Here is a 27,639-nt window from a genome sequence, read left to right as displayed (position 1 = left end):
TTCCGGGGAGGGCGTTCCCTCTCCGAGACTTTCAGCCAACCGGCACTCGGAAGCCGGGACTCCACTCCGAGTCTCTCCGGGAGCGCCGCGTCCTTCGCGCGCCGAACCTACGAGCGAACCGAGCGACGTCGGCTCGATCTCCGCGCGGCCCTCGCGGATCTCCTTCCTTTTTTTTTTTGCGGGGAGAGGCTGTACGATCCTCGGCAGTGCTCTGAGACCGTACGGCCGCCTTCTTGCTTTCGGAACTTTTTCCCCGCTCCTGATTTTGTTTGTTACGCCGGACGGATTTTCTGTCGACCGAGAGATGACGGCCGACAAGGAGAAGAAGAGGTAAGCTGGCACCGAAGCGCCTCCGGAACTTTTGTCGACGCGGAGCGAGATCAAGTGAAAGTTGGCGAGTGGCTCTCGAAGGGCGGCCGCTTGATTAGGAACAGACCACCTGCACCGCACCGCCGAATCTCTCGCTTAGCGATTCTTGCCGTGACGTTAAAAAAAAAAAAAAAGAATCCCTTTGCAATGGCGTCACCAACCTGTTGGCGTTCGTAGCGTCATCATCCGCGTTTTTATATTTGGACTTTATTTCCCCCACACAACATGAGCGCTCGTCAACTCACGCAGAGCTTCTCAATGCGGGCTCCGCTCACTGCACGGGTTGGCTTAGTATTAAAAAAAAACAACAACTGATATGTTCATTTCGTGTTATTTTAAACAGCAATGTGAATGCTGTCATGACTCAATGAAGCAATTAATATATGTTTCATATATGTTTCAAAATGTGATAATTGTGCAATTTGTCAAATAGACCCACGTCATCATCAAAGAGCTTGAGCCTTGTCCATCCAGGGAGGAAAAGACTAAAGAAAAGCTATCCAAACAAAGAAGATATTATCATAAATCATCCAAAAAAATGGGTTAAATATAGCCTCTCGTTAGCTAGCATTTACAAGTGATGCCATATTGACTGGGCTCGCTTTTCCTTTCATATCACGCATCAAAAACATCAAGAAGCCCAAGTTGGGTCAAAAGTTTCGACAAGAAGGTGGAATATGCGAAAAAACAGAAACAAGCTCCTTGAATTGTCTTATATAACGCAGCACATACCAACTGCAAACGGTCATCCGGATTTTGCTTTTTGAGAAATCAATGACCTCGCGAATGAAAAGTCGCCTAAAAAGTAGGGAAATAAGTCAAACGTCATTCTAGCTTTCAGCCTTGTACGTTTCGCTCCTCCAGATGCTTTGAAATGTGTTTTCTCGAAAGCCAACGTATTTGCGGGCTTGTCGGCGCTTTGCCGCGTCCGTTATCATATTCTTCTATTTATTTTTTTTCCGGCGTGGGTGTCAAACTCCTTTGCGGGAACGGTCGCGCGGTCGATAGAACCGCCGGACGTGCTCTTCTTCCTCCTCGTCGGTTGTTCAAACGTCCTAGTTTCTCTCGGCGGGTAGTGATCTTGGGACCCCGTCCCACTTGCTTGAAATGGAGGACTCCGGAAATGCTTTGCTCAAGTGTGGCGAGATGGCAGCGTGGAAAGTTTGCACGCGCATTTTTGTCTTCGGCGGCCAAGTCAAGCCGTCTTTTCCTTTCCATAATGCGTCAAAGTCTGCTAAAAAAGGATCGGCGCATCCTCGTCGTTGACGACAAAGAGGCGATTAAGCCAAGTGCGTTTTTGCCTCGTTCTGCGCAAACGCCGATGCATACCCAAGCCTTGTGAAAGACTTCTTTTGCCTTGGAGTTCATGTCATTATGCGGAAGGAATTGATCTGATTTTGAGTTATGCCGTTATAAATGGACCCCCCCTCCCCATCTTGGCGTTGAAAATGAAAAACTCAACTTGTACTCTGAGGAATACAGTATATGATTTGCGGCTCCATTCCTGACCATTTTCAATGCATGTCTAACAAATAAGCGTTTTGCAGAGAAAGCCCAACAATTTCGCCCTTGTTAGTGGCTTCACGTTCATGTTCTTAGCTTGAAAAACAAATATGTATACTGTAAATAATTGTTCCTTCCCCGCGATCCGAACGCCTGTAAAATAAATCGACGATGATTTCCCCATTAGAAAAGGGATCATCCCTTGCGGTTGGAAGGGAAAAGCGCACGCGTGGCCAAAGATCCGTTCGCTCACATGAGAATGGGGATTCTCCTTCAGCGCTCTTCTGAATCCATTTTCATGTGTCCCAAAGTCAGGATTTCCAAAAATGCTTTCACCTTATTTGACAGCGGGGCTTTCCAAAGCAAAATTTTCCAAGGAGCCCCGTTGCAAATGTTTCTTTTTATTCAGCAACGTCTTCCATTTGACGACAAATGTATTTGTTACGCACTGCTGCCAATTATTTAGTCAGAAAATATCAAATCAAATGGCGACTCAGCTTTACTGGCTTCAATTTATGAGCCCTTTTTTAAAAACATGTATGTTCAAATCGCTTGAATTGCTCGCTTCTTTGAAGAGTCAGGAATGCTTTTGCAATTTCATAGAAAGTAAAGTAACAAGCAAATTATTTCAGGGGCCCCCTGACCACGGGGTGGCCCCCCAGGTCCGCTGGTAATACGTAGCCCTGCTAAAAAGGGTGTGCGTGCCAAGCCTTTGCTTGGTAATTGTCTGTGCGTGCGTGCGTGCGTGTTCCAAAAGAAATGCGTGGCGTTAACCTTTTGATGTGTTCAAAAGAAATGCGTGTTGCTGTTAAACACAACAGGACAATTGTGCGTGCGGGTGCTAAACATCTTTGAGAAGTTCGTGTCGCTGCTGAAAACCCAGAAAATAAAAACCCAGAAAATAAAATCACCTCCTGTACTTCAGAAAAAAAAAAGGAAAACAGCCAAGAAAAAAAAGAGGGGGGGGGGGGGCTGTACAGAGCAGGTATTAAGCACACACACACACACACACACACACAGAAGCCTCTGTGATCCGTGGCTCCTCCTGGGCGCCTTCGGCCATTTTAGGGAAGCTGACAGCTGAGCGTGCAGCAGCAGAGGTGTGACAATGCTCTTTCCGCATTTTACACACACACACACACACACATATATGACCGTTGTGCGAGCGATAACAAAGACGCCATCCAACGCTGTGCGCCAGAATGATCTTAGCCAAAGAGCGCGTGACCTGAGGACAGTCCTTCTCCCTGGGGATGACCCCGGGGGAAAGGCTTTGTCTGTTTGATGCTTTGATTTTGTTTTTTATGGATAATAATCTTATTTGCGAGGGGGGGGGCGTGAAAGGTTTTCTTTTTCCTCGAAAAAGTCATTGAGAAGCACTGCTAGGAAGACGCGTGCAATTTCATCTGTCATTCAGTCACACTAACCAAACAGAAGATTTGCTTTCCAGAAAAAAGTTTTTCAGTTTCTCGCCAGTCGATGATTGAAATGAGCAATTAGTTGTCAACGAGCTCATTCACCGGCAGCCATTTTGAAGCGTTTGAACGTTTTCAAGACCCCCCCCCCCCCCCGCCCCAGATACCGCGGTCTTGGGTTCTGGTTTTGCTTTTTGGAAAGCCTCATTCGCGGAAGTCGGCGCATCTCCCCCGGGTCCTCCTCCAACTGCGCGTCCGTCTCCCGGCCGCTTCCTGTTTTTGGGCCGCCGCCGGCTCGCTCCCACGCTTCCGCTTCCTGCCGCCGTGGAAATGGAAGCTCGGGCGCCCGCCGCCGTCGCCTTGGCGGACGCCTCTTTGCCGACTGGACTTTTTTTTTCTTTCCTTTTCCCGGCCGTGGATTCCGCACTTAATCGTATGTGATATCTTATAATATGATTCATGTTTGACTTACTGCCGGGGTCTTTGTTTTCCAGAATAAAAGCAGATGTTTGCAAATAACTTTTTTAAGGTAATCAGTCGGCTTTCACCAAAGACTCCAGAAATCGGAGGCTGAAATAGTCGCTCCAAACTATTGTTCGATTATTAAAATAGTGGTCAATGATGTGTTTGGTTACGTTTGGCTCGCATAGATGCAAATATTGAAAAAAGTCTTTGTCTTCCTTTAATATTTTCAGGGAACCTTTGTTTTCTGATTAGATTAGGGATAAAAAAATGTTTGTCGCCCCCCACCCTCTGGCTTTATTTGTATTTTTTTTAATGGAGGGTAGCTGACATCCTTGACGAGTACCTATATTAAACCCATTAAGCACTGCAGTGATAACGGCGTCCACCGGATGGCAGCGTTGCCACACGTACGACACGTATATGACATACTTGTCAGTAAGGAATGCGAATCAAGCTTTTACATGACAGCGCCTATGTTACGCAGACATAGCACGCAGTATTATGTTGGCCTCCAAAGGCCTCGAGTCAAAACTGCAGTCCCTACTAAAACCATTGTTGCATCGCGATCCGGAGTTTTCGGTTTTGTCCTTAATTCAAAAGCGTCTCGGTGGCGGCGGGAGATGTTCTCACGTTGCTGGCGGAACATCTCGTTGCCGCGGTTACTTCACGCGCCGGCCGCCGGCGGGCACAACGTTTCAACGCGCGCTCGCAATGGGGAAGCGTGAAATCCAATAGCCGCGGGAAGGCGACGGCCAGAGGTGAACACGAGGGACTTTGACGCCGGCTTCCTCCGCCGAAGGCCCCCATTGACACGTCGGCTCCCTCCTGACCCCACGCAGACATTTATCTTTATTAAAGCCCCGAGATGCGCGCGCAACCTTGGAAAGCGGCGGGCTGGCTTGGCGTCATGGACTTTTGCCGCGATCCCGGCGTCTGCTTGCTGTTTCTTGTCCGGCTCGGGTCACGTGCGAGCGCCACGCCTTCGACCAATTGTTTTCTGTCCCCAAGTTGCCGGGACGGAACGTTGACCGGCGCCCGCCCGCGTACGACATTTCCACTGTCCGCATCCCGATCGCGTCAAACCGGAAAATCCATTTCATCTGATTGGAATCAGGAGAAGTTAAGGAAAGTTAGGAAAATGTCATTTTATGTGCCATACAGCATTAGCGGAAGGAAATACACAAAGTGGGGCGATTTAAATGCCATTGATGAAATCACTCATGAATTCGTGAAACACAGAAACCAGAGATAATACAACAATAACTGATTTAATTAACAAGCCATTTGACGAAAATTTAATGATTGAAACGTTTTATGAGCTAATGAAACATGAGTTCATGAATGACACGTTTAAACTAGTTTTTCCCAAACGTTCAATTAATGAACTTTTATGAAGCTAACCCTTTATTTAACTATTAGATGAATTCAACGGTAGCCGACGGCTACGGGCCCATTTGCCCTGGTGGAGTTTGCCGAAGGGCCGCGAGGCGTGTGTGTTGTTCCGCCGCCGTCTGTCCCTCACCTTTTTCCCCCCGTTGCCATGACGATACTTTAACGGGGAAACTAACGAAAGCCACTCGCTGAAAGTGAGCATACGCTTTAGTGTGTATTTTTCCTGCGACTTTGGTTTGGTTTGGTCGAGCGGCTGGCAAACATCACGCAGCACATGTGACGCCCCGCCACATGGCGCTCGCCGTGGTCCCAGCGCCTTCTGCTTCTTCTCGCCCTCAACGTGGGGGCCCCTATCCGTTTTGTTTTTTTTCTGCCCGCGCCCGCGTGCGCCTGTTTCCAGAACACCGCGTTCCGCAGGATTAGCCGGCGTGGCGTTGTCGCCGTGTTTGTTTGTGTGGTTCGGCCCACAACTGCAGGATGCCCAGGTTTTTTTTGTTTTGTTTTGTTGTTTTCGTAGCTGTAGTCCTGCCCTCAGGAAAAAAAAAAAAAGGTTATTTCATTCCTCGCTTGGCTAAAGAACATCCCAAGTAAGATGATCAGTAAGTCATCTCCCAAGACCTCCGTTTGAAACAAATTGGACGGGTCCCAAGATGGCTACCCACCAAACAGTAACCTGCATGCTGAAACAAACGTCTGGGAGTTAGATGAGAGGAACCATTTGGCGATGATGACTTTTAGGGCTTTTCACCAAATTCATATTCAGCTGTGTCAAAAAATTAAGCATTGCGACCTCCAATCATTTATTTGTTGCAACATTAGTTGTAGCGTTTCAGGGTTAGACTTGTAGAATGCGCCCAAATTCAAGTCAAATGGGGGGGTTGATTTGTTCTGGGAGAAATACGGTAAAACTCCTCAGAATAGGAAGACGCCTCGCCTTACTGTATGAAAGACCAGGATAAAACGACTACACAGAGCCTGCGTTGTTCCTGCAGTTTGTCTCACCACCTAGCAAGAGGGCCATTAGCTCCATTAGCTATTGCTTCACGTGCTCTTTTCATAGCCGTCAAATAAAGGGCCCTGTGTCAAACGCGCCGCTTTTGTTTGCTAGCTGAGGACATGAGCGGTAAATGTTGCACCACATTTACAGTAAGTGTGCGTCGAGCCCCGGCACATCCTGGAGACACTTTTCAAAATGAAAACAAACATTTTTTTCAGCTCACGCTCGGTTGTCGTTTGCGTATGAAAGGCGCAAAGTTAAGCACGCTACGCACGTTACGCATCATGCGTACCCCGCATGTGCATACATCATATCAGATTTTTTTTTTTTTTTATCCATCTATCCGGAGGGGGGCCATGGGATTGGCCCCACAAACTTTAATAATGCCGCATTTAGATGAGTGGATCTGCAAAGAACATATTAGGCTCAAGAAAATTTGCAGTTGACTTAAAGCACAGGTGTCAAACTCCAGCCTGGGAGTTCCAAGCTTCTCTCTCAAACACACCTGATTCAAATGACGAGGATCCTTTTCAAGCTCCTGCCGAGACAACCGAAAAACATGCGGGATACCGGCCCTCCGGGACCTGGGACTTCCAGAAATCTACATCTTCATGACAAGAAAATGATAAGCCTTTCACTGCTTTCAAAGAAAAAAAAAAGCAGCGAACGGAAACGAGCGGTTGCTGTTTGTCATTTGGCTTGTTTTGGCATCGCTGAGGGACATTTTGTTTCATTTTGTTCCCGACCAAAAACAAATCCGCACGCTAATGCAAACATACACATTACTTTCTCACACTGGCTCACGCAGGCCAACCACACGCACACACACACGCACGCACACACGCATACGCACACACCTGCTGTGTTTTGGAGCTTGTGTTTCTTATTAGCGCCTCTCAGCTTGTTATCAAAACAGTAAGCGTTTTGAGTGATGCGTATGTGTGTGTGCTGGCATGTGTGAGAATATTTGTGTGTGTTTGAATGACAAAGTCATGCTAGTGGGTGAAAGGGGAACGCGTGTTTCATGTTGCACATCCACGCACCGAGCTTGACGAGAATGCTCAAAAAAAGGCCAATTTAAAATTAAATTAAAATGAAATTGCATGGGAGCGTTCTGGCATGGGATTCAAGTAACCAATGAATGCAGACCAACTTTGCATCTTTTCTGATTGGCTCTTGGCCAGGAAATGCAAGATAGAAGTTTTTTAATCTCCTAATTAGACTTTTTTTTTCGTAAATGCAACCTCAGCAATACTTTGTTTCACTAGTAGTGTATGTGACGGATGAAATTTAGCCAAATTTTGACATGTTAATGAAACCATCTTCTATAGTTGGAGAGCAGGCAGTTATAAAGGAGAAGCCCCACCCTCCATTTCAGAGTCATGCAAAGCATGATCCAGTGGAATTAGTGTTGGTCTCTAAAAGAGGTCTGAACTTGCGGGGTTCTCACAAGTCCAAGAGGTCTCCACAAAGACAGTAAATGCTTTTGTCCCTGCCATGCAGCAAAAACAAGGGCACACACGCAAGCAGGAGGCCTGGCTGCGATGTCATTAGCGAGCGCGGAGGAGAGCAGAGCAGACGTCACTTTGTTGTTTTCATCAGGCAGCCTGCGCCGCGCCTGGAGCGGTTAATCCGAGGTGCGGAAACACATGTGGGAAAGATGAGCAAGACAAACGAGCGCCTCGCCGGCAAACGTGTCAAGTTGGCCGGCCCGCCGGCCCGAAGCTTAGTGGAAAACACGGCTGGCTTTGCTGCGCGCGGCGCAGCCATCCACCTGTGGAGGCGCTATTGCCCAAGCGGGCTCCATCAAACCTTGACATTTGTCTAAAGCCGCCGTGTCCCAACTGGCTCCTCCACCTCAGCAGGAGCCCGATAAGGGTCCCCGCCCTTTGACTCGGGGTCTTGAGTCTCTCGGACTGAGCCGGATCGATTGTTGTCCAAGCCAGAGCTCGCTGATTGTTTTGTCAATTTAGCATCCCGCATGGCTTGGCTCAAAGCTCACCTCGCTGGCTTGGATTGTTCCTTTTTCGTGTGTTGACCGCAACCCTTTTCGTTATAGTTCGCGTCAAAAGTTTTTTATGTTTGTTTGTTTGTTTGTTTTTTGTGTAGCTCGGCCCCCTTTTAACTCATTCAATGCCAGGGTCGTGTTTTCACGTTTTTTAAGAGTACAGACATTCAACCCCAGATACTACAGTGTTAAATCCATACTTAAGTACATTAAGGACATTTATTTCCAGATACTTAAATATTAAGTCCATACTTAACTCCAAATCTCGAAATTCCCGTTTGAAGCAAACGCAACGAGAGAGTTTACCGCTCGTTATATGATACCAAAGCCTGGGTTAGGGTTAGGGTTAGGGTTAGGGTTACATTGCCTGTATGGCAATATATGGATATCATCTGCCAGCGCTAATAATAAGCGCAAACGTATGCTACATGCTAGCATATTGCCGGGCTTTGGTCGGATGGGAAGCGCCGCCGCCCCCAATTGTTTGGCATCCTGCGACTGTGTGTGTCCACAATGGGCGCGCGGAATCAAAGACAACTCCCACGCACATTGGCGTGGGCGAGGAGGGTCCAAACTGGCTCCTCCGGGGCCGCCACCTTGCATGTTTTTGCGCTTTCCTTCCTCCAACACACCCGATCCAAACGGTCAGCTCAGCACAAGCCACTTGGTAGTCTTCTCGACCTCTCCGTTGAGTTCCGCTGTTGTTTTTCTCGACGGCGGTGATGACGGCCGGGCGAATCCATTCAATTAATTCCGTCAGTTTGAAGATCGACCTTTTCGAAAATGAGCGCAATACTTGTCGGCCGCTCTGCGAAATGTGGTTTAAACCTCGTGCGGTGTTTTGTCCGGTCCAGGGATCTTCACATCCAAGTCGTTTCACATCAAAGCGAAAACGTTGAAAGAAGGCATCGGGGAGCTGAAATTTCAGCCAGAACATATCAAAGTTCAACCACTTAGTAGTTCTTATTGTAGTAGTAGGAAGAAGTACATTCTTCCTATTTTTGACTCGCTTCGCTGTCATTGGTTCTGAATGAGTAGAAATGGGGGAAAAAGGCGCATGTCTAACTTTGCAAGGTATTGTACTCGCCCATCCTAGTATCCTAGTAGTGTGAGAAGAATAGAAAGTACAAGTGCTCCAAAAGTACTAGGTGTACACTCTGGGTACCGGCGACCGCTCAATAGTAATATCGCGATATCAATACTAAGGGCGGACTGTTGACGTTTGTGCAACTCAGGAGCAGCTCGGAGCGTCGCAAGGAGAAGTCCCGCGACGCGGCTCGCTGTCGCCGCAGCAAAGAAACGGAGGTCTTCTACGAGCTGGCTCAGCAGCTCCCCCTGCCGCACGGCGTCAGCGCCCACCTGGACAAAGCCTCCATCATGAGGCTGGCCATCAGCTTCCTGCGCACCCGACGACTCTTTGCCACAGGTACGCGCGCCGCCGCGGTCCTCGGACATCGCTAAGGAATGAGTTCCGTTCGTAAGGTTTGCGGGGAAGCGGGCGTTAACCATCAACAAGATCTGTGGGAGTGCGGTTGCAGTAGGGGAGGCGATGAAAAGCGGGGGCCCCAGCACAGAGCCCTGGGGCACACCTCTACTCTAGGATTTTAGTTGAATGAATTGAGTATGCTGTGCGATTTTTCACATGCGCCTGCGGGAGCGTACGTGCAGCGTGAACGCTCCTCCTCCTGAAGTCCGTAGCTAGAACAGGCATGGCGACTGACCCACCCTATGTAATATCATTTCATGATAACTAGACCGACGGTTAAAGAATAAACTACAGTTGATCCATGGACCGGGCCGCGGACCGGCGGTTGGGGAACTCTGGTTTATAGGACGCACCCATTTTGGGGGTAGAAAAAAAAAGTGGATCATTTGCAGTATTTATGGACTTACGGTAATGAGTATTTTTTTTCCTGCCAAAAAACGGGCGTCCAAAAATCCTTGTCAGTCAGGCCCCAAAGACTCTGCGCCACACGCCGCGGTGTCTCGTCCCCTCACGGGTGGAATTTGACCAAATAAGCCGCACTTAGTAGCAGGAAGTACCTGGAACGCGCAGACGCAGGTACGTGCGCCTGTCCTGTATGGCTCAGCCTCCGTGTCGCCACGTCTTCCTCTGCTGTGTTCTAATGGTAACCGGCGCTATTGTTCTCAGGTTCCCGTAAGCGGCAAAGTCGGCGCGGACGTCACGCGGCGTTGCTCACGATTTCCTGAAATTGACTGTGGCCAAGCCGCACTGTACTTGTCCCCAAAGCAAGTCACTTGAATCCCGATTAGCCATCGGACTTTAAAAGGCCGAATGGGAATTGTATTTCATCCATCGCCGAGCTGACATCAACGCGCCGCGCTGATGATTCGTGTCGGTATTGACGTTCGAGATGCCTCGCCGTCTTGAGCGGTCATTGAACGCATCTCGACTGCGTGAGCGGGTCGCCTACTCACTTTCTTTTGCTTTTTTGCGTAGCCGTCAAGCATTTCATTTTCTTGCCAAACCTTGTTCAGAAAACCCTTCGCCCTAGCTCCGTGCTTCTCAAATATTTCGCGTAAACGGAATAACAAAAAAACAAAAGTCGGTGCGGCAGTTTTTGTCGTGTGGCGGGCGGCGGGAAGGGGGAGGCGTGGGAGGGGCTTCGAGTGCACGCCAGGACACGGGGGAGATGAGCGCGGCGATTAAAAAGCGAGGCAGATGCGAGGCGCGATCGGAGAGGAAGTGGAGGGCCGTGCCCGCCGGGAGACGGCCGGCCGCCGTCGTTGCAGCTAGCCATAACAGCCCGGCGACGTGGCGCCGGCACGCACGCCGGGGCGCGCGCGTGCAAAATCAAGTGTCCTTTAGCGCCTTTCCCCCTCGCTTCAGTAGCGTGAGCGGAAAGAAGCCCGCTCGGCCTCCAGCTTTCTTCCACAAGATTGTCGGGTCACCGAAACTCAACCAGATCGAGTCCTTCAATTTTTTTCTTTGTAATAATCTGCTGACTAAATCATGAAATCTTATGATGACTATTAATGATAAAACGTTTCATTTTGAGGGAATTCAGCTCATGTTTAGACTGCACAAAATCATCTCGCGGGCCGGATTAAAACCCGTTTGCGGGCCCCTCAAAGTAAAACAAAAAATAACATCTCCCTCCCTCGATTTTTCTGCATGCGGCCCTCCCCTCGGAGGAAAGACTTTGGACGGCCCTGCGTCCAGCTCTGAAAATGGCACCTGTCATCGTGGAGCGCGGCTAGGCCAGGCCAAGCTAGGCTAACCGCCAAGGGTCGGGGTTACCCCGGCGGGCGAGAAATAACGGTCAACCGTCGCCAAGATGTCCTGTTTTGGATCGGCCGGGCCGTCACGTGAGCCGGCCGGGCTCTTACGCAACGGAGAACAACGGAGGGAGGGGGCCAAAGTGCGACGGGGCTCCGAACGTCCGCTAATCACGGCCGAGTATGTAGGCCAAAGGTGCCTGCCGTTTGGATCCCGCCCAAAGTCCCCCTCGTGAGAAAGCTCTCTGGCGGGGGGCATCCCAGCCCGAGTCCCCGCCGGCCGCCCTCCGCCGGTCCAAAGTCTTATCGGAGGGAAGCGCCGGAGGAACCGCCGTCTTCCCCTGGGACAAACGCTCATCCGCTCTCGCTCTTTGCGCGGTGTCCCGAAGTCGCGAACCCGCTGGATGCCGGGGACGCTTTCTTTCAGGAGTCCGCACAATCCCGGATAGTTCAGTATCTGGAAGTTCACGCGCTAAAGTATCCGTGTCATACTTGGCTGGGCGAGGCCGGGGGACTTCTTTTGACTGCTTTATATGTACTTGAGAAATTACAAAAAGAAAGTAATTTAGTAATTGCTCATTTAGAAAGTAATCCCTTTCTTTAGTCCTTGAGAAATCTCTCAAAGAAGCGCGTGGGATCTTCGGAAACGCGGCTACCAAATTCAGCTCTCGAGGTCGATTTGAATGTTTGTTTGTTTTTAATAAAACGTGCCGGGCAGTGCTTTTCAAGTCTTTTCATTGAAAACACGCTGAGAAGGCAACGAGTTTCTAACGAGTGTGTGTGCGCACACGGGCCTCAGGCTGCGACGGCGGCGGCGACGACGAGCAGCTGAGCGGCTTGTACCTGAAGTCTCTGGAGGGCTTCATCGCCGTGGTAACGTCGGACGGCGACATGATCTTCCTGTCGGAGAACATCAACAAGTTCATGGGCCTGACGCAGGTACGCGCGAACGCCGCCCGGCTTGGTGGACCTCCGCGAGGTGTCCCAAGCCGGCCCCGGGGGCCCGCCTCCCTACGCGTTGTTCGTATTCGGTGCGGAAAATACGGAACTTGTCAAGGATATTTCTTCCAGAAACGTTTTTTCAATCGAGAAAACAGCGGATGCAATTTCATTAAGAAATATTGAATACAATCCTAGTTCTATTCGTTGAAACTCTTGATTGGTCTTGCCGTTGATCTAAACCTTTGTTTGATGTCATCAAGAGTGTGTCCCCCCCCCCCCCATTCTTCCGACAGTACTTTCCACAAACCCTCTATTCATCTCAGTTTGAACAGTTTGACTGACTTATGTGATTGCTTTGTTGACATTTCCTTTTGCGCAGCTCCATCTAGTGGACGCATAAGGCAAGCCCAGCCACTACTGTGGTTTCTAGTCTGTGTGCCTTATCTGCGCCTTTTCTCTAAAAGCCATTTTGAAATAGGCCATTCATTGAAGGTGCGCCTTATAATTACACTGTAAAATACGGTACTTTTTAGGTTATTTTTTCTTGGTTTCAAAAAACAAATCTATTCTTGAAACAATATCTTTCAGTATAAGACCCCCCCCCCCCCCACACACACACACACACACACACACACACTTGTGTGATCTGTTGGCCCCCTCCCAAAAAAATAGTTTTTTAATGGCGTTATCCTGGCATGTTGGGCCAGTAAATTTGATTTGGCCGGGAATCCTAACACGTTTCCTCTCATCTTAAAAGTCCAGTTGCGTAAATAACCCGATTTGCTGTTAACAACAGACACATTAGCAGCTTTATTCTTCTTACTTTTAAGAGCCCAGCAATCATCATCATCATCATCATCATCATCATGGTGGACGCACTGGCCGAGCTTTTCGGGTTGCTATGGCGACCGACTGTCACTTGCTGTCATGAGTTGCATTTTTTTCCGTTTATCCGGCACGGCCAAAGAGCCGTCCTGCTTCAAGTCTCCTTTGCCTCGGATTTCCTTCTTCAAATTCCGCATGGATTTGGAAGGATTTGCAACGTTATCTGCTGATTATACAATTGGTCAAATTGTTCAAAAGGAAATCAAGTGAGGCATGATTTTTAGTGTTCCGACGTTTAGACCAGAGGTTCGTGCAAATATTTGCAGAGAAAAAATCAATCATTTAAACCAAACATAAGTGCGACAGATTCAGTTTGCCAATGATACCGGTTACTTTGCAGCTACAGCGGTACCTCTACAATTCATACGATGAATTGCTTAATGAAGGGTGTTTTTTTTTATTATTCTTGAGAGGATATATTTGGATTATTCTCATATCGCATCGCATTTTGGATGCATTTTTATCATGTGTTTACACCAAAGGCATTGTGACAAATTTGAAAAACTATATAAAACCGCTTGAAACACTTGCTTGCTTGAGTGGAGTCACGAATAATTTCACAATTTCATACGAAATGAAGAGAAATATATTTTTGGAATGAATAACCCAAATGATTTGACGGACCCCCTGCAGTCAGGCCATGGACCCCCAGGGGCCCGCCGGCCCCACTTTGAGAACCGCCGCTTTCCACCCTTTTTGCACGTGTTACAGTGTTGCGTTGCGCCCGTCAGGTGGAGCTGACTGGCCAAAGCGTCTTCGACTTCACGCACCCGTGCGACCACGACGAGATCAGAGAGAACCTCAGCCTCAAGGCCGCCGGTCAGTGTCCCGCCCTCGCACCCCCTTTTGCTGTTTTTCTCACAAAGCCACGGCGTTGGTCTGACCCCGCGCCATCTGTGGTTTTTGCACGTGATTGAACGACGTATCGTATTTCTCCCGAGTACAGGTCAGACCCCCTCCCTTTTTCTACTTGGATTTGGGGGCGTTTTACAGACACGGATACGATTCGAACGCATGCTGTGTGTTGATGAAAACTAAGAGGCATTTCTACATGGTATATTCAATAACATACTGTTGCGGTTATGGGGGGGGGGGCGTGACAAGTGCTTTTTTTTTTTTTTTTGACACAGCTAAATATCAATTTGTAGAAAAGCCGTAAAGGTTATCTCCCTCTGACTCGCTCCTCCCATTTAACGCACGGGCGTTCTTATCTTCCCGTTCTTATCTTCTCGTCACGGGAGCTTTGACAGCACACTGCTGTTGTGTACCTTACACTGAAAAGATGTCTCTGTACGACCTCTTTTTTCGAAAGAGGTCTCCACATGACCTCTTTTCATCTGTGAAGCCCTTTGAGACCGGTGATTTAGGGCTATACAAATAAAATTTGATTGATTGATTCAAACATCCTCGTTACTCTTCCACATTTTGGGACCCTTCTGGTTCGTTTGAAACGCAGGTCTTCGGAAGAGATTTGCTGATCATCTTACTTGAGATGTTCTTTACCCGAGTGACCAGTGTGAGATCAGAGCGTGGAAAGTTGCCCTATGCTGCTTACAGGCTCGTCCAAGGCCTGAAGGAGACAAGTCCGGCCGTCTTTTCCTTTTCAGACTCCGTCCTCAAAATGATCCACGCGGCCTTGACCAAAGTGCGTTTTTGCCATGTTCTGTATAAACACTCTAAAACGGAAGCATAGTATATTGAATTAGAGCTAAATACAATCATTGTAATCTTTGTAAATGACAGGCCATTACTTATTTGTACGTTTACGTCGCTGATTCATTGACCGCCGGCGTGTGGACGATGCTTGACGTTGACCGGAAAGCCTATTTGCTGACGGACCGCAACTTAATTGTGCCCGTGGGTCAAAAGTGGAAGAGCGCGCAAGTTACGTAAGGTCCTATCTCATGAGAGCGACGTGAACGCGGGCTCGGAGGTCGGGTCGACGACCAAGTGTGTGCGTGCGTGCGTGCGTGTGTGCGCGCGCGCATGCGAAAGAAAGTCACACGCGTGACATGACAACCGTGGCGCCGATAAGTTATCAGCGGCGCAAGCGGGGCAGTCTGCTTTCTTTCGTACTTCTTTTCCTTCTTTCACACGCACAATTTTTAAGTGCGTCATAAAAAAAAAAAGAAGCCACACGTTTAAAACAACAACAACAAAGTCCAAGAGGTTGAAGTTGAAGCGTTTTCATGATCTTTCAGTGTAGATGCATTCAGATTTTTTTTCAGAAATAATCCGGGAGTGTATTCTCGAGTATATTCATTTCATTTGCGTCCACTGATTTGTCCGATTTGTCTCAGCAAAGTCTGAGCAGATGAGACATGGTAGCTCCGACCAGTGGAAAATAGAGAGCACAAACGAGCGGGCTGCCCGTCAGGAGAGACGTGGCCTCTAACGCGGGCACGTCGGGCCGCGGATGGCCCCCGGGCCCGCGTTTGGACACCCCCGCTCGAAATAAACAGGATGCATTCTTTTGTTTTTCTTCCCAGGCGGCGGCTTCGGGAAGAAGAGCAAAGAGCAGAGTGGCGAGCGGGATTTCTTCATGCGGATGAAGTGCACGGTCACCAACAGGGGGCGCACCGTCAACCTCAAGTCGGCCGGCTGGAAGGTCAGAGGCCGTTTCAAAATCCAGAACGCTTCCATCGCGCCGCCATGGATGAGCAGTAGAAACCTAGCCAAATAAAAATCATCCATCTAAAGTCGTCTGTCTGTCTGTCTGTCTGTCTATCTTTTTTTTTGGGGGGGGGGGGGGGGGGCAGGTGCTGCACTGCACGGGCCAGCTGAAGACGTACGCGGGCCCCCCGCAGCGCCCGGCCTGCGCCCTGAAGGAGCCGGCGCTCACCTGCGCCGTCCTCATGTGCCGGCCCGTGGCGCAGCCGGCCGGCCTGGAGGCGCCTCCCGACGGCCGCACTTTCCTCAGCCGCCACAGCATGGACATGAGGTTCACCTACTGCGACGACAGGTGCCGAATCCCTCGCCGGCCTTTCTCGTTTTTTCGCGTTCGTCGGCGAGCGGCCGCCGACTGCCAGGTTGGCCGGGGACGGCAATAATGTCGCCGGGTCACTTTGACCCGGGTCTTATTTACTCACCCCGACGCGTACGAAACGAGCACGATTCAAATCGAAGATTTAGTTTCAGCCTGCGGGTTATGTTCAAATCTCAAGAACAGCAATAACGTCGCTGGGTCAAAATGACCCGCAGTTGTGTGCGTTCATCCAAAAGTGTCAAACGTACCCTCCGTTACGAATGTTACTCTGGAATAGTAATGGCATCCCGGGTCGGTTTGACCCGAGGTCAAAATGTCAAAAGTGCACCCAAATGCCATTTTCAATGGATCCCTCGATTATACGTGTCCCGACAAACTGCGTTCAACGTTGACTTTCAACTTGCAAACGGGTCAGCTTGACCCGCAACATAACAGGAGCGTCAAGGGAGGTCTGCTTCCGCGGCCCCGCCCGGCCGACACTGCGGCCGGCACCCTCCCGCCGGCCTAAAACGGGTGAATGCCAGTCGGAATGTGACAATGGGCGGAGCCAAGCGGAACGTACGCGGCATCCGGTCTTTATTTTTGATCTTACCTTCTGCTCACCTGCAGGCCGGGTTTGAATTTTCTCGTTGCCCGCGCCAGAAAACAATGGCGCGCACGCACACACGGAGATTGTCTTACGCAAGCTTGCAATCTGAAAATCTTTTCAATCTGCTCACACGGGACAAAGGTTTCTTCTGGCCCAAAATGTGTGTGTGCATGCATGCGGGTGTGTGTGTGTGTGTGTGTGTGTGACGCAACAACAAACAAGGGCCCATTTCTCTTTGCAGACATTTGGGAGGGTTGATCGCGGCCCAAAATCCTGCGTCCAATTAAGTGAATGAGGTTATTGAAGGTGCTGGCGCTGCTCAGAGCGGACGCACGCACGCACGCACGCACACACAGAACGCTGCTCTCACTTGCTGACCAAAAACTCAAAAGCAAGGCGCCACCTGTCATCGCTTACAGGCAGCGGCCACTAGAGGGCCGCTGACAATTGCCGGACGTGACTTGGCTGTAAGCTTTCAACCGAAAAACAAACGCTCTGTGTTAGGTTCATGCAACCTAGAACGCTCAATAAACAACGCACCAGAAGGAAGACAAGAAGCTTTTACCAGATCTGCAAGATCTGCACCTTCTCAGATCTCCTTTCTTGTCTAACTGCGCATGTGGTCCGCTCCTCATTTGTTCATTCGGGTTCATAGCTGCCCTTTGAGGGCTAGGCAGCATCGTAAACGATCAGCTTGTGATGGTGGCGGTCCATGCTGCTATCTTCTTTCCCAGGAACATCCAGATACAAAATACTAAATAAATACAAATATATAAATGTATATCTTTTTTATCTCATTATTTTGGCAACGTAAATATTTTAGAATAATATTTGATAATAATATTAGAAAGTTTTTTTTCCCTTGATGTGTTTATTTTATCGTCTTGATTTGCCAGTGTGTGTGGTGGTGGTGGTGGGGAAGGCTAGTTTGTCATTGAATAATTTCCCTTTGTCATCTTTCTGACTTACCTGTCCCGTATATAATCTTGGCGCGTGTGTACATGTGCACGCATTCCAGGGTGACGGAGTTGACAGGCTACTCTCCCGATGATCTGCTGGGTCGCTCGGTCTACGACTTCTATCACGCCCTGGACTCGGACAGCGTCACCAAGAGCCACCACAACTGTAAGACGCGCACACGCACACGCTCAGGTTACGCGCACAAGAAAGCAAGCATACACAGTCAAAGACCGCTTGCACAAGTCTTAGGTTTTGCATGCGCCGGCCTTGAATTTGTCGGCTGCGGTCGTTGACCCGCCGTCCTCTCCGGGCCGCTCGCTTCCCACGCCGCGCTAGCCAACGGCGCAAGAAGTGTCACGCTCTTCCACGTTGTCCAACGCTGCAAGAAACGTCCCGGCAAAAGCCCAGTGCTGACGCACGGATGGGAATTTTTGCATGGATTAGCGTAACGGGACGAGCTCCAGGTGTCGGGGAAGTTAGCGTGCACCTTTTTTTATTGTTTGCCGAAAAGTCTTCTCCTTTGGAAGTGTGCAGCAAAGGGCAGGCGGTGAGCGCCCACTACCGCATGCTGGCCAAGAGCGGCGGCTTCGTCTGGGTGGAGACGCAAGGCACCGTCATCTACAACGCGCGCAACTCCCAGCCGCAGTGCATCGTCTGCATCAACTACGTGCTCAGGTGGGGCCGGGACCTCCCCTTTGCCGCCTCCCCCCCCACCCGGGAGGGCTTTGCGGAATCCCCCGGATCCCCCAAGATCATTTGGATGGGGGGAAACGGGCCGGACCGTGGCTCCCGCCATTTTGAGCGCGCTTTTTCGGGATCTGGCGACACCGTCTCTCCCTCCGTTTGCGCAGCGACATCGAGGAGAAGAGCACCATCTTCTCCCTGGAGCAGACCGAGTCGCTGTTCAAGCCCCGGCAGGCGGGCGCCTTCTTCTCCAAGGACGAGGCCCTCTTCAGCAAACTCAAAGAGGAGCCCGAGGACCTGGCCCAGCTGGCGCCCACGCCGGGAGACACCATCATCAGCCTGGATTTCGGTCCGATGTCTTTCTGCCCAATTTCACGCAGTCAAATTCCACCCGATGCGCACGTCTCAAAGAGGCCCGGTATCCTGCGTCTTTTCTTTTCTTTTGTGTGTTTCGAGTGGGTTTGAAAACATGCAGGATACCGGCTCTCCGGGACTAGAGTTCCACTTCTAGTGGAAGTTTGAATACTCCGCACTGGGTTCCCTGGCCGCATGGCGGTTGCATTGTTTCGGCTTCGCGCCATCGCGCCAACCTGTGACAGGTTGACCTTGCTAGACCAGTCAAAAATGTCATTCCTTAAGAAAATCATTTGAAGTAATCGCCCTCTATGAGCCCTCAAGTTTACCTCGCTATTTTTCTCGATTCGGACAAAATATATACAATAAACATATGTTTATCCTGGGTAATATATAATGCAGAAGGTGCTAATCACATACTGTTGGAGTATGTATACTGACGGCGGCCTCCCCGCGTTAGGCCGTCCTCATTTGGAGGAGTCGTCCCAGCACGGCTTGGGGGCGTACGCGCCCCGCCCCTCCGTCCCTCCGCGCTGGACCGGCGAGAGCCTGGGGAGCGCCCCGCTTCCCGAGCCGGCCGACGCCTCCTTCGCGGCCCGGCGGAAGCCGCCGCCCTGCAGCGCCACCCCCAGTCTGAGCAGCTGCTCCACGGTGAGAGCGCGGCGCCGCCTACGCCGGCGGCGGCCGCCCCGACTAAGTGGCGCTTGTGCTCGGCCGCTCCTCAGCCCAGCAGCCCCGGCGACTACTACAACGCCGCCGACGGCGACCTGAAGGTGGAGCTAACCGAGAGGCTGTTCGCCCTGGACACGGGCGGCGACGGTCCCGCCGCCGCCGCCCGGATGGAGGTAAATCCATCCGAGTCGGCCCCGGGCCCACTTTTGCCGTTCCGAACGTTCTTCCGGCTCCGCGCCCTTCCAGAGGGACCTGAGCGATTTCGACCTGGAGACCTTGGCGCCGTACATCCCCATGGACGGCGAGGACTTCCAGCTGAACCCCATCCTCCCCGAGGCCGAGCCCCTGGACGGCGGGGCGCTCCCTCCCTCGCAGCAGCAGAGCTTCAGCGACATCGCCAGCCTCTTCCAGCCCCTCTCCTCCCCTCCCCCCCGGCCGCAGGGCCGCTACCGCCCGCCGCCGCCCGCCTGGGCTCCGGGCGAGGAGCGGGCCCCGGGCCGGGGGCCCCTGGGACCCGGGGCCGCGGCGCAGAACCCGCCCTACCGAGCCCCCGCCAGCACCCCGCTGTCTTCCATGGGGGGCATTCAGAACCTGCAGTGGCCCCCGGACCCTCCGTCCACGTTCCGGCAGCGGGCGGCGGCCGGCGAGGCCTACCCCGCCGACTCGGCGCCCCGGACGTCCTGCCGCCGCGACCCGCTGCGCCTCTTGCGCACAGAAAGGTGACGTTGATTTTCGCGTAGATGCTCACGCGGGCCCGTGAAGCCCGGCGATTGGCCGACGGGCCAGATGTCACGCCGACTTCAATGTGCGCGCGTGTGCAGGGGCTTGGAAGATTTTGGCCACGACTACCGAGGCGGCGGTGTCAAGCGCTCCTTCGTTCAGATGGCGGTGAGTGGCCGCGGCCTTTTTTCAAAGGCGGCTCGCGTTCGTCTCTCACGGGCGAGCCGTCCCGTCTGTGCGGCAGGGTCACGCCGACACGTCTGAGAGCGTCTGGAAGAAGATGCGGGGCCGCGCCTCCCTGCTCGGTACCGGCCCGCCGCCGTCTTGGCCGGACCTCGACCGAGACAAATCTGACCGTCCTTTTTCTTTTTCTTCTCGGAGAGCGCAATTGGAGCCCGCCCTTCGGCCTTTCGCAGCAACACGGAAAGTCCGAGCTTCCCGGGAACGCGACGGGTGAGCCGGCGCGCAAAGACGGCGACAGACTTCCATCGTCCGTGGTATAAAACGGGACGGGTTTTGGGCCGGTTTGTTTGGCAGGTGCGGCCAGTCGCTTGCTGGGCCCCGGCCCGGGGCGCGCCTTCCTGCCCGAGTTGACCCGCTACGACTGCGAGGTCAACGTGCCGCTGCAGGGCAGCCTGCACCTGCTCCAAGGCTGCGACCTTCTCCGGGCCCTGGACCAGGCCGCTTAGGGCCAGGCCGCTTAGGACCCGGCCCCGCCCCGCCCCGCCCCGCCCCTCGGGGACTCCGGGAGCGGCCCGGCCGGCTCGTGAGCGCGTCCTGCCTTATTTTAGCTGTCGGAGGGGGCGGGATTCACACGTGCACCAAATCCTGCCTTTAGCCATTCCGTCCTTTCTGGACCCAAGCCCCGCCCTCACCGCGCTCGCTGTCCGCCTAATGCTAATCGCACGCGCACACAATTGTACTCCTATAGAAGTTGAGGCCAAAATTTCAATGGGGAAAAAAACGGTCAGGCAAGGCCACCTCGGGAAAATATTTGCGCTCGCAAAGTTCCCACTTTTTTTTTGCGGTCCGGAGAGCCACAAATCCACAGTGTAATGGCCAAAAATCTTGATGCATGGATTGAGTACAAAGAGATAGTGTGTTCTTTCACAAGGACGCACAAAAACCGCAAAATATTTGCCAGCTTTGGATCCTTCTGAAGGTCTCTTAAAGCTGGGGTGTCAAACTCATTTTTATAGTGGCCCACATTGCACTTTCAGTTTCTGTCAGAAGTCCCGAAAGGACTGACGTCAATTTGAAGTGTGTTGGTCGCACACTTGCCTAGTTTGAGAGATTAGGTTTTTTTGTTGTTTTGAAAGTTGAAGATGACTTTGCTAGTTTGGTATTTTAGCCAGAAACTTTGTAGTCCAATCAGCGTTTTGCGGGCCAGGTCAAACGAAGCGGCGGCCGGGGTCCTCGGCTTCGACACCCGGCCAAAGTGGTTTTGATGCCGGTCCACTTTGCACTTGCGGTTTGCGTCAGAATGACATTTTTGAAATCAGAGGCTGGTAAAAAGTGCTCGAAAGAGAGACTGGGAGCAAAAACCTTTTTTTTTCTCCCCCCAACTTTTTCAAAGACGACTATCAAATTTGGTATTTTAAGCAGGAACTTGAATCGGAATCAGCATTTGTCGGGCCGCCTCGCATGACGCGGTGGCCTAATCCGCGTAGTCTAATGCGGGGGCGGGCCACCCGCGTGCGCCTCTTTGTGAAAATAAAGGAAGGCCGGCTTCCGACGAAGCAGGAAAGGAGCCGCGCTTTTCCATTGCGCCCGATGGCCTCGGCTGATCTAAAGGAGGGCTTTTTCGTATGCAGATATATTTGTAGCGCCCGGTGTCGGGAAGCTCTTTGAAGGTTAAAGGTCGGCCGGCCCGCGCTCGCCACACCGGTATTTGCGTACTTTTTCCCATGTTCCGCCGTGACCGCGGGGTATTTTGCGCGTGCGGCTTTTTTGCAACGGCGACGTTGGGCCGGCGTTTTTCCGCCACAGGAGGATTACAGCCACATTCAAAGAAATACAAAGTCAAACGTGCCTGTTCAAATTTGGATGGAAATGAGCGGAGCACGATCTGCTGTTTGCGGCACTTTATTCCTCTCTGATTATTTTGCGCAAGTTTATCCTCGCAGACGCGAAATGTATTTTGTCCCTGTACGAAGCGAATTTTTCTTGGGTCAAATTAAGGCTTCGTCCTCGTCAAATGAGCGCGTCAAATGCACATCTTGCACTCCGGCTCGATTTTGCTCAAATGACAAGAGATGTTTTTTTCCCGCCAAGCATTGGAAAATGCCAGCGCTCTTCTCGTGAAACTACAGATTGCGTGTACTCGAAATTGCCGCCTTTTTAAAGGACTTAACTTATAAATGAATGCCTTGTGCTTATAATAGCATGTTACTCTTGGAAAATTCCATCCGTTGTTTTTGTTTGTTTTTCCATAAATATGACTGTATTTCGACCTTTGTTTTATTACCATTCTGGTCCAGGGAAGCTATTTGTTCATGATTGTATTTTGATTTTTTCCTCCAAATCTTCAGAGTAATATTGTATTTTTGCAACCCCCGAGTCTATTCCTGTAAGTTTGCACATTTGTTCTTGAAATCCAGATTTGTTTTCATCAACGGCTTTTGTTGGTGTTCGTGTTTTGCGTTATCGGCGGCGATCGGATTTGAGCCTTTTTTTCCCCCGTGGTCCCACTTTGTGGTCTGACATAAACCTTTTTTTTTCAAGCGCCAAAATTTCAGCTTTAGTCTCCTCTTATTTTGTCACAAAATGACAACTTTAGCATGATAATAATATTTTAACTTGATTCTTTTATTATCGCAACTTTATTCATGGGCCAAAAAGACCAAATTATTCTGCCCATATTCTCAATATATTGTGATTTGTTTTCTCATAAATCTGTGCATTTCTTTTCATGATTGCTTCTTTATTCACGTGCGAAAAAGATGAAAGGCGTGTTTTGAAAAAGGCTCGATTATTCTGCTAATATTCTCCATATGTTGTGATTTGTTTTTTCATTTCTTTTCGGAATTCTTTTTTCAATTGACTCAGACCCCATTTTTTTTGTTTGTTTGTTTTTGTGTCCCAACGCTTACTTTCTAGTTGCTATTCGGTGTGGCCCTAATCCTCCTTGCACAGTGTGTGTGTTTGTGCTCGTGTCATTATTGGCAATCAGGGTAACTTTCCGAGGCGGCTGCTCATCCAGCAAGTTTTTCAGTGTGCGTCAGTCCGTTTTCCCGCTTCGTGTAATGAGGTCACTTAATATGTTGCCTTTTTCCCTTTTTTTCCTTTTTTTCACCTTTTTCACTCGCGCGTCGGGAGCGTTGACGGCTCCTCGCTCGCGTTCCTCGGCTCCTCGCTCCCGGTCCCCGTCCCCGTCTCGCTCGTCTTCTTCCTCCCCGTTTGCAACAAGATGAAAGGCGGCGCTCCCTTTTTCTAAATGTAGCATTTTTTTGACGTGGTCGACTTCTATTTGAATGTGTCCTTAGTTTCGAGAAGCATACTGTATTTGCGCCGCGTGCTGCTGCTATTCTCTGCGAGCTCCAAAAGGTGCCTTGTAGTCTGGTCCGCTTGGCCTTTCCCCCCCCCAAAGCCGCCTCGTCTGCAATCTCTGGGACTCAAAGGACATACTGACCAGAGTCCTTGGCAACCCGGTTTTTATAGGAAGAGTTTCTGCCAAGTACGACGGTCGCACATTTCCCTCCTCTTGAAATCACATGCCAGTCAAAATGGGGATTGGTAACCAAAAAAAAAAAAAAAAGGTATTTTAGCCAGAAAGGTGAAGCCAGAAGTAGCATTTGGTGGTCCACATAACTTGTTTGTATGTTGGACACCAAGCTGTCCCAACTCCGCGTCGGGGAAAGTGATTCCCAAGTGGGCCGGACCCAGAAAACCGCGCTACCGTATATATTTATAGGACAAAATTGTTACAAGCGCATCGCGATCAATCATAAAACATTACGACTAATCGTAAAACAATCCAAGTTTTCCGTCGATTGAAAAGTTCCTCTCATTTTTATACCATACAAAAATGGTCTGGCGGGCCAGAACCCGCCCGCGGTCCGGTCGTTTGACACCGCCGTCGTCGACGAGGGTCTCGATTGGCGTTTGAGGTTTTTTTTTTTTTGCTCCCTCTGCCCGATCGAAGGCCGGACGGTCGGTCCGAGCGAAGCCGTAGAACTCGATTGTACCGAAGAGGAAGCGCTCCGGGGGGCCTTTCCGAAATGAGCGTGTAATCGTACGTGGAATCGGTGGGTAAAGGGAAGTGGGCGCCACGCGGGACTCGGCCGCTCTGAAAGGTTCGCCTCGTCGCCGGCGAAAGAAGGCGGTCCCTGTCGCCGCCGTTAGTTTTGGATTCGCCCAAGGTCGGCGACCGTATCAGCATCTGGCGCCGCAAACGGGGTTTGACTTTTTCTATACGGGACCCGCTTGTACGACGGGGTCGGCCAGGCCCATCCCGGTCTTGTGCGGGCGCCACCCAAGCCTCCGCTATACCACAAATACATATTAGCGTTGTTATTTTGGGCTCGATTTGTCCTTTCTGCACTGATATCTTGTTATTAAAGCATATTATTGACTTGAGCCGAGTGCCTACGCCGTCTTTTTTTTCTGCGCCGAGGGCGTTCGCTGAGGACCGCTCCTGTCCGCTCTCCTCGCGAACAAAAGCTACTTGTCTTCCTCCCGGTTTGTCCCGGCGGGACCAGTAAATGGTCTAGGGTGCCTGAACCTAACATCCCTACTAGTTTTGAAATTAGAGGCCAGTAAAATCCGTTCAAAAGCGAGATTTTTTCTTTTACCCCCGAAATTTTAAAGGCCAAAGACAGCTTGAAACTTAACGTCGGATCAGCATTCGGCGGGCCACATGAAATGATGAGGCGGGACGGATCTGGGCCCCGGGCCTTGACTTTGACGCCCGCGCTCTATTACGTGGCTTGGGCTTTCGCCGGGACGTTTCCCGGCTCTGCATCTATTTTGCGCCCCGGTACAGCTGGTCTCGATCGGTGGTTTTCAAAGTGGGGTCGCGGACCCTAAAGGTCAAGAGAACAAGACTGGGAAACATGAGGCGGACCTTCTTCCGCATCGGGCACAGTAAGGCTCCACGCGCTTTCTGCCATACGGGAAATAGTTGGAAGGAGACATTGACAAAAACGACAAAGCGGGCAAAGGTTCTCAAGAAAGCTTCGCAACGGTCCCGTGGGCCCATCCGGTTGAGAAAGAAGGAGCTGCACTCCCCCGCCGGGAAGGATCGCACGCACGCACGGACACCCGAGCGGTTCTTTTCCCACGACTCCTTGTTTGTTTTGACGGACGAAAGATTTGCCGCATCAGTTTGCGGACTTCATCGTTTGACGTAAAACCAACATTCCGTCCCGGCGATCAAGAGCATTTTCCGTCGCGGCGTCCGGCCTTTCGCCGTCCGCTCTCCCCCGGGGGCCGGCGCCGTACGCAGCTGGGAGAACGGGGCCCTTTGTGTTTGGCCACCTCTCCACTCCCGCAATTCCTTCCTCTTCCCGCGCCTCCCCTTTCGGGATGCGGACGTCGCCCCCTAGGGTGCCATTATATTTAATATAATGATCTCATAAATGTACACATATATATGAGGTATCATTTAATTTAACAGCAGTATATTTATGAATTGGAAAATATTATTATTGGTTATCATGAAGGTGTTACATCGTTTTATGTGAAAGGACAAAATTTGCCGTCCGGGCTCTCCTTTTGTCTGAGCGCGGGGAGCGGCCGGAAAGGCGCCGGCAAAACGCCGTCTCACAACGCCGTGGCTCAATGTCCCCCCCCGCCTGACCTTTGACCCACAATGACAATAAAGCCATTCGATTGGTTGGCCCGCACCTTGACTCATTTCGTTTGCAAACGTTCTTTTGTTTTGTTTTCGCTTTGGGGGATGTTTGCGCGCCGACACTTCCACCGAGCGAAAGCGCCAGACTTTCAAGGGCGGAGCCCCAACTCTTTTCGGTCTTGGAGTCGGTGGGGCCGTTCCGACGGTCCGCGTTGAAGAGCCGCCGATCCCTCGGAGGAATTGCCGGCCCCTTGGCCTTCAGTGCCGCGTTCCGCTGGTCGCAGCCATCACTTCCTGTGGGACGGGGGGGGGGCCGGGTCCGAGGAGGCCCGCCGTCGCCTTTCCCGTGAGAATCTTCAGCTTGCGCGGACTTGCAATCTGTTCGGACAGGAGGCTTTTATGTATATGCACAGGAGGGGTGCATGAAAAGAATCTTTTTCTTTCAACATAGTTCCCATCAACGGTGGAGGAACTCTTTCCGGCGTTTGGGTCAGGGACGTGCGTCAACTCCCCTGGCGGTGCAGTTAAAGGACCCAAACTCAACTTGAATTGGCCTCCTGCTCATTCACCGCCCCCTGTTGGTGAGGCGCGTATATGCTAACGAGACAACAAAGGTGGCGGGACTGCGTGCGGCGGGCGGCGGGCGGCGCTGCGGCTGAGCGGGAGCTTCCGGGACGCGGAGAAGCACATGGCCGGTCCGCCCCCACTGTAAGTTCTCGCCTTCTTTTCCTTGCTCCATCCATGTTCCTCGCGAGCGTCCAACTTCTCCACAGCCACCCGTTTTCAGCAAAGCAGTTCTTAATCCCGAATTCTCCTCAAAGAAACAAAAGATTTTCGGAAAGGTCAAGTCCAGACTGTCCATATTGTCAACGTAGTGCTTTGTGAGCATCAGTAGATGTGCTGCCTCTCGATGGTTTGTCACGTGCTTAAATAACGCGTCCAAAAAAAAAACGACGCGCGAATGTTTTGCTCGTGCGAAAAGAAACTTGACAGCTGAGGAAAAAACGGACCCGGGTGACGGTCGTCGTTCTGGGCCGGCGCGGCAGCGTGGCACCCTCTACTGGCGCTGGGTCGTCACTGCGACCTCGCCCCCCCCCCCCCCCCCCCCCTTCCTTTTTTTGTTCTTTGGCGGCTCTGACGATGCGCCGGCTTAAGACTTCACGTTATATTTTCAAGCGCTCCATTGCACTTCGGGAATGGCAAAGTCGAGCGTTGGTCAAACTGGGCCGAGCTAAACGCGTCTCAATGAAAACGGAGTAGTCCGCGGCGGTTCCGGCTGGTGCAGCCCGTCGGCTGCCAAAGAAAAAGGGATACATGACCGCATTACATGCCATACTCGCTATGACGCCAGCTGAGGGCGCGCTGCCTTGCTGTTCCAAGTGACTTTTTGGTCTGGAGTCGTCCCTACTTTGTAGTATTTCATAGGAATTTCAAAGAAACGCGAAATAGAAAAATGAGCTGATTTTTTTCATGAAGGAAAAACTCGAAAGGTTTCTAATTTTTGAAGATGTCCGATCTGTGGCCGGCGACCCGATTGCGGCCCACAAACGGGTTTATTCTGGCCCGTGAGATGATTTTTGTCACGATAGTATACAAATGAGCTACATTTTTTCAGTAAATGAAAAATAAGTCATAGTAATGTTCATGTTTTATGATTAATAGTT

The 27,639-nt window shown here is 51.1% G+C and overlaps 1 protein-coding gene across 1 annotated transcript; it reads left to right on the top strand.

The window, feature by feature from the left end:
- Positions 1 to 24,759, top strand: epas1b (endothelial PAS domain protein 1b). The gene is made up of 16 exons (XM_088421156.1): positions 1 to 330; positions 9,385 to 9,575; positions 12,189 to 12,328; positions 13,948 to 14,035; positions 15,706 to 15,824; positions 15,976 to 16,178; positions 17,810 to 17,916; positions 18,279 to 18,426; positions 18,603 to 18,784; positions 19,250 to 19,440; positions 19,515 to 19,634; positions 19,708 to 20,180; positions 20,283 to 20,349; positions 20,426 to 20,486; positions 20,563 to 20,634; positions 20,719 to 24,759. Exons 1-16 carry the CDS (start codon positions 305 to 307, stop codon positions 20,868 to 20,870), a joined length of 2,340 nt encoding a protein of 779 aa, XP_088277282.1. The 5' UTR covers positions 1 to 304; the 3' UTR covers positions 20,871 to 24,759.
- The last annotated feature ends 2,880 nt before the right edge of the window (positions 24,760 to 27,639 follow it).

Source organism: Hippichthys cyanospilos, chromosome 8 (genome assembly GCF_059441005.1).
Source record: "Hippichthys cyanospilos isolate Australia breed blue-spotted pipefish chromosome 8, RoL_Hcya_1.0, whole genome shotgun sequence".
Taxonomy (NCBI): Eukaryota; Metazoa; Chordata; class Actinopteri; order Syngnathiformes; family Syngnathidae; genus Hippichthys; species Hippichthys cyanospilos.
The sequence above is the reverse complement of the archived record's forward strand: the minus strand, read 5'-3'. Positions and strand labels throughout refer to the sequence as shown.

Coding starts and splice junctions, on each gene's coding strand:
- epas1b (XM_088421156.1), top strand. CDS start 305: ATGACGGCCGACAAGGAGAAGAAGAG. Junction 12,329..13,947: donor AGTTCATGGGCCTGACGCAG/GTACGCGCGAAC, acceptor TGCGCCCGTCAG/GTGGAGCTGACTGGCCAAAG. Junction 20,635..20,718: donor GCTTCCCGGGAACGCGACGG/GTGAGCCGGCGC, acceptor TTTGTTTGGCAG/GTGCGGCCAGTCGCTTGCTG.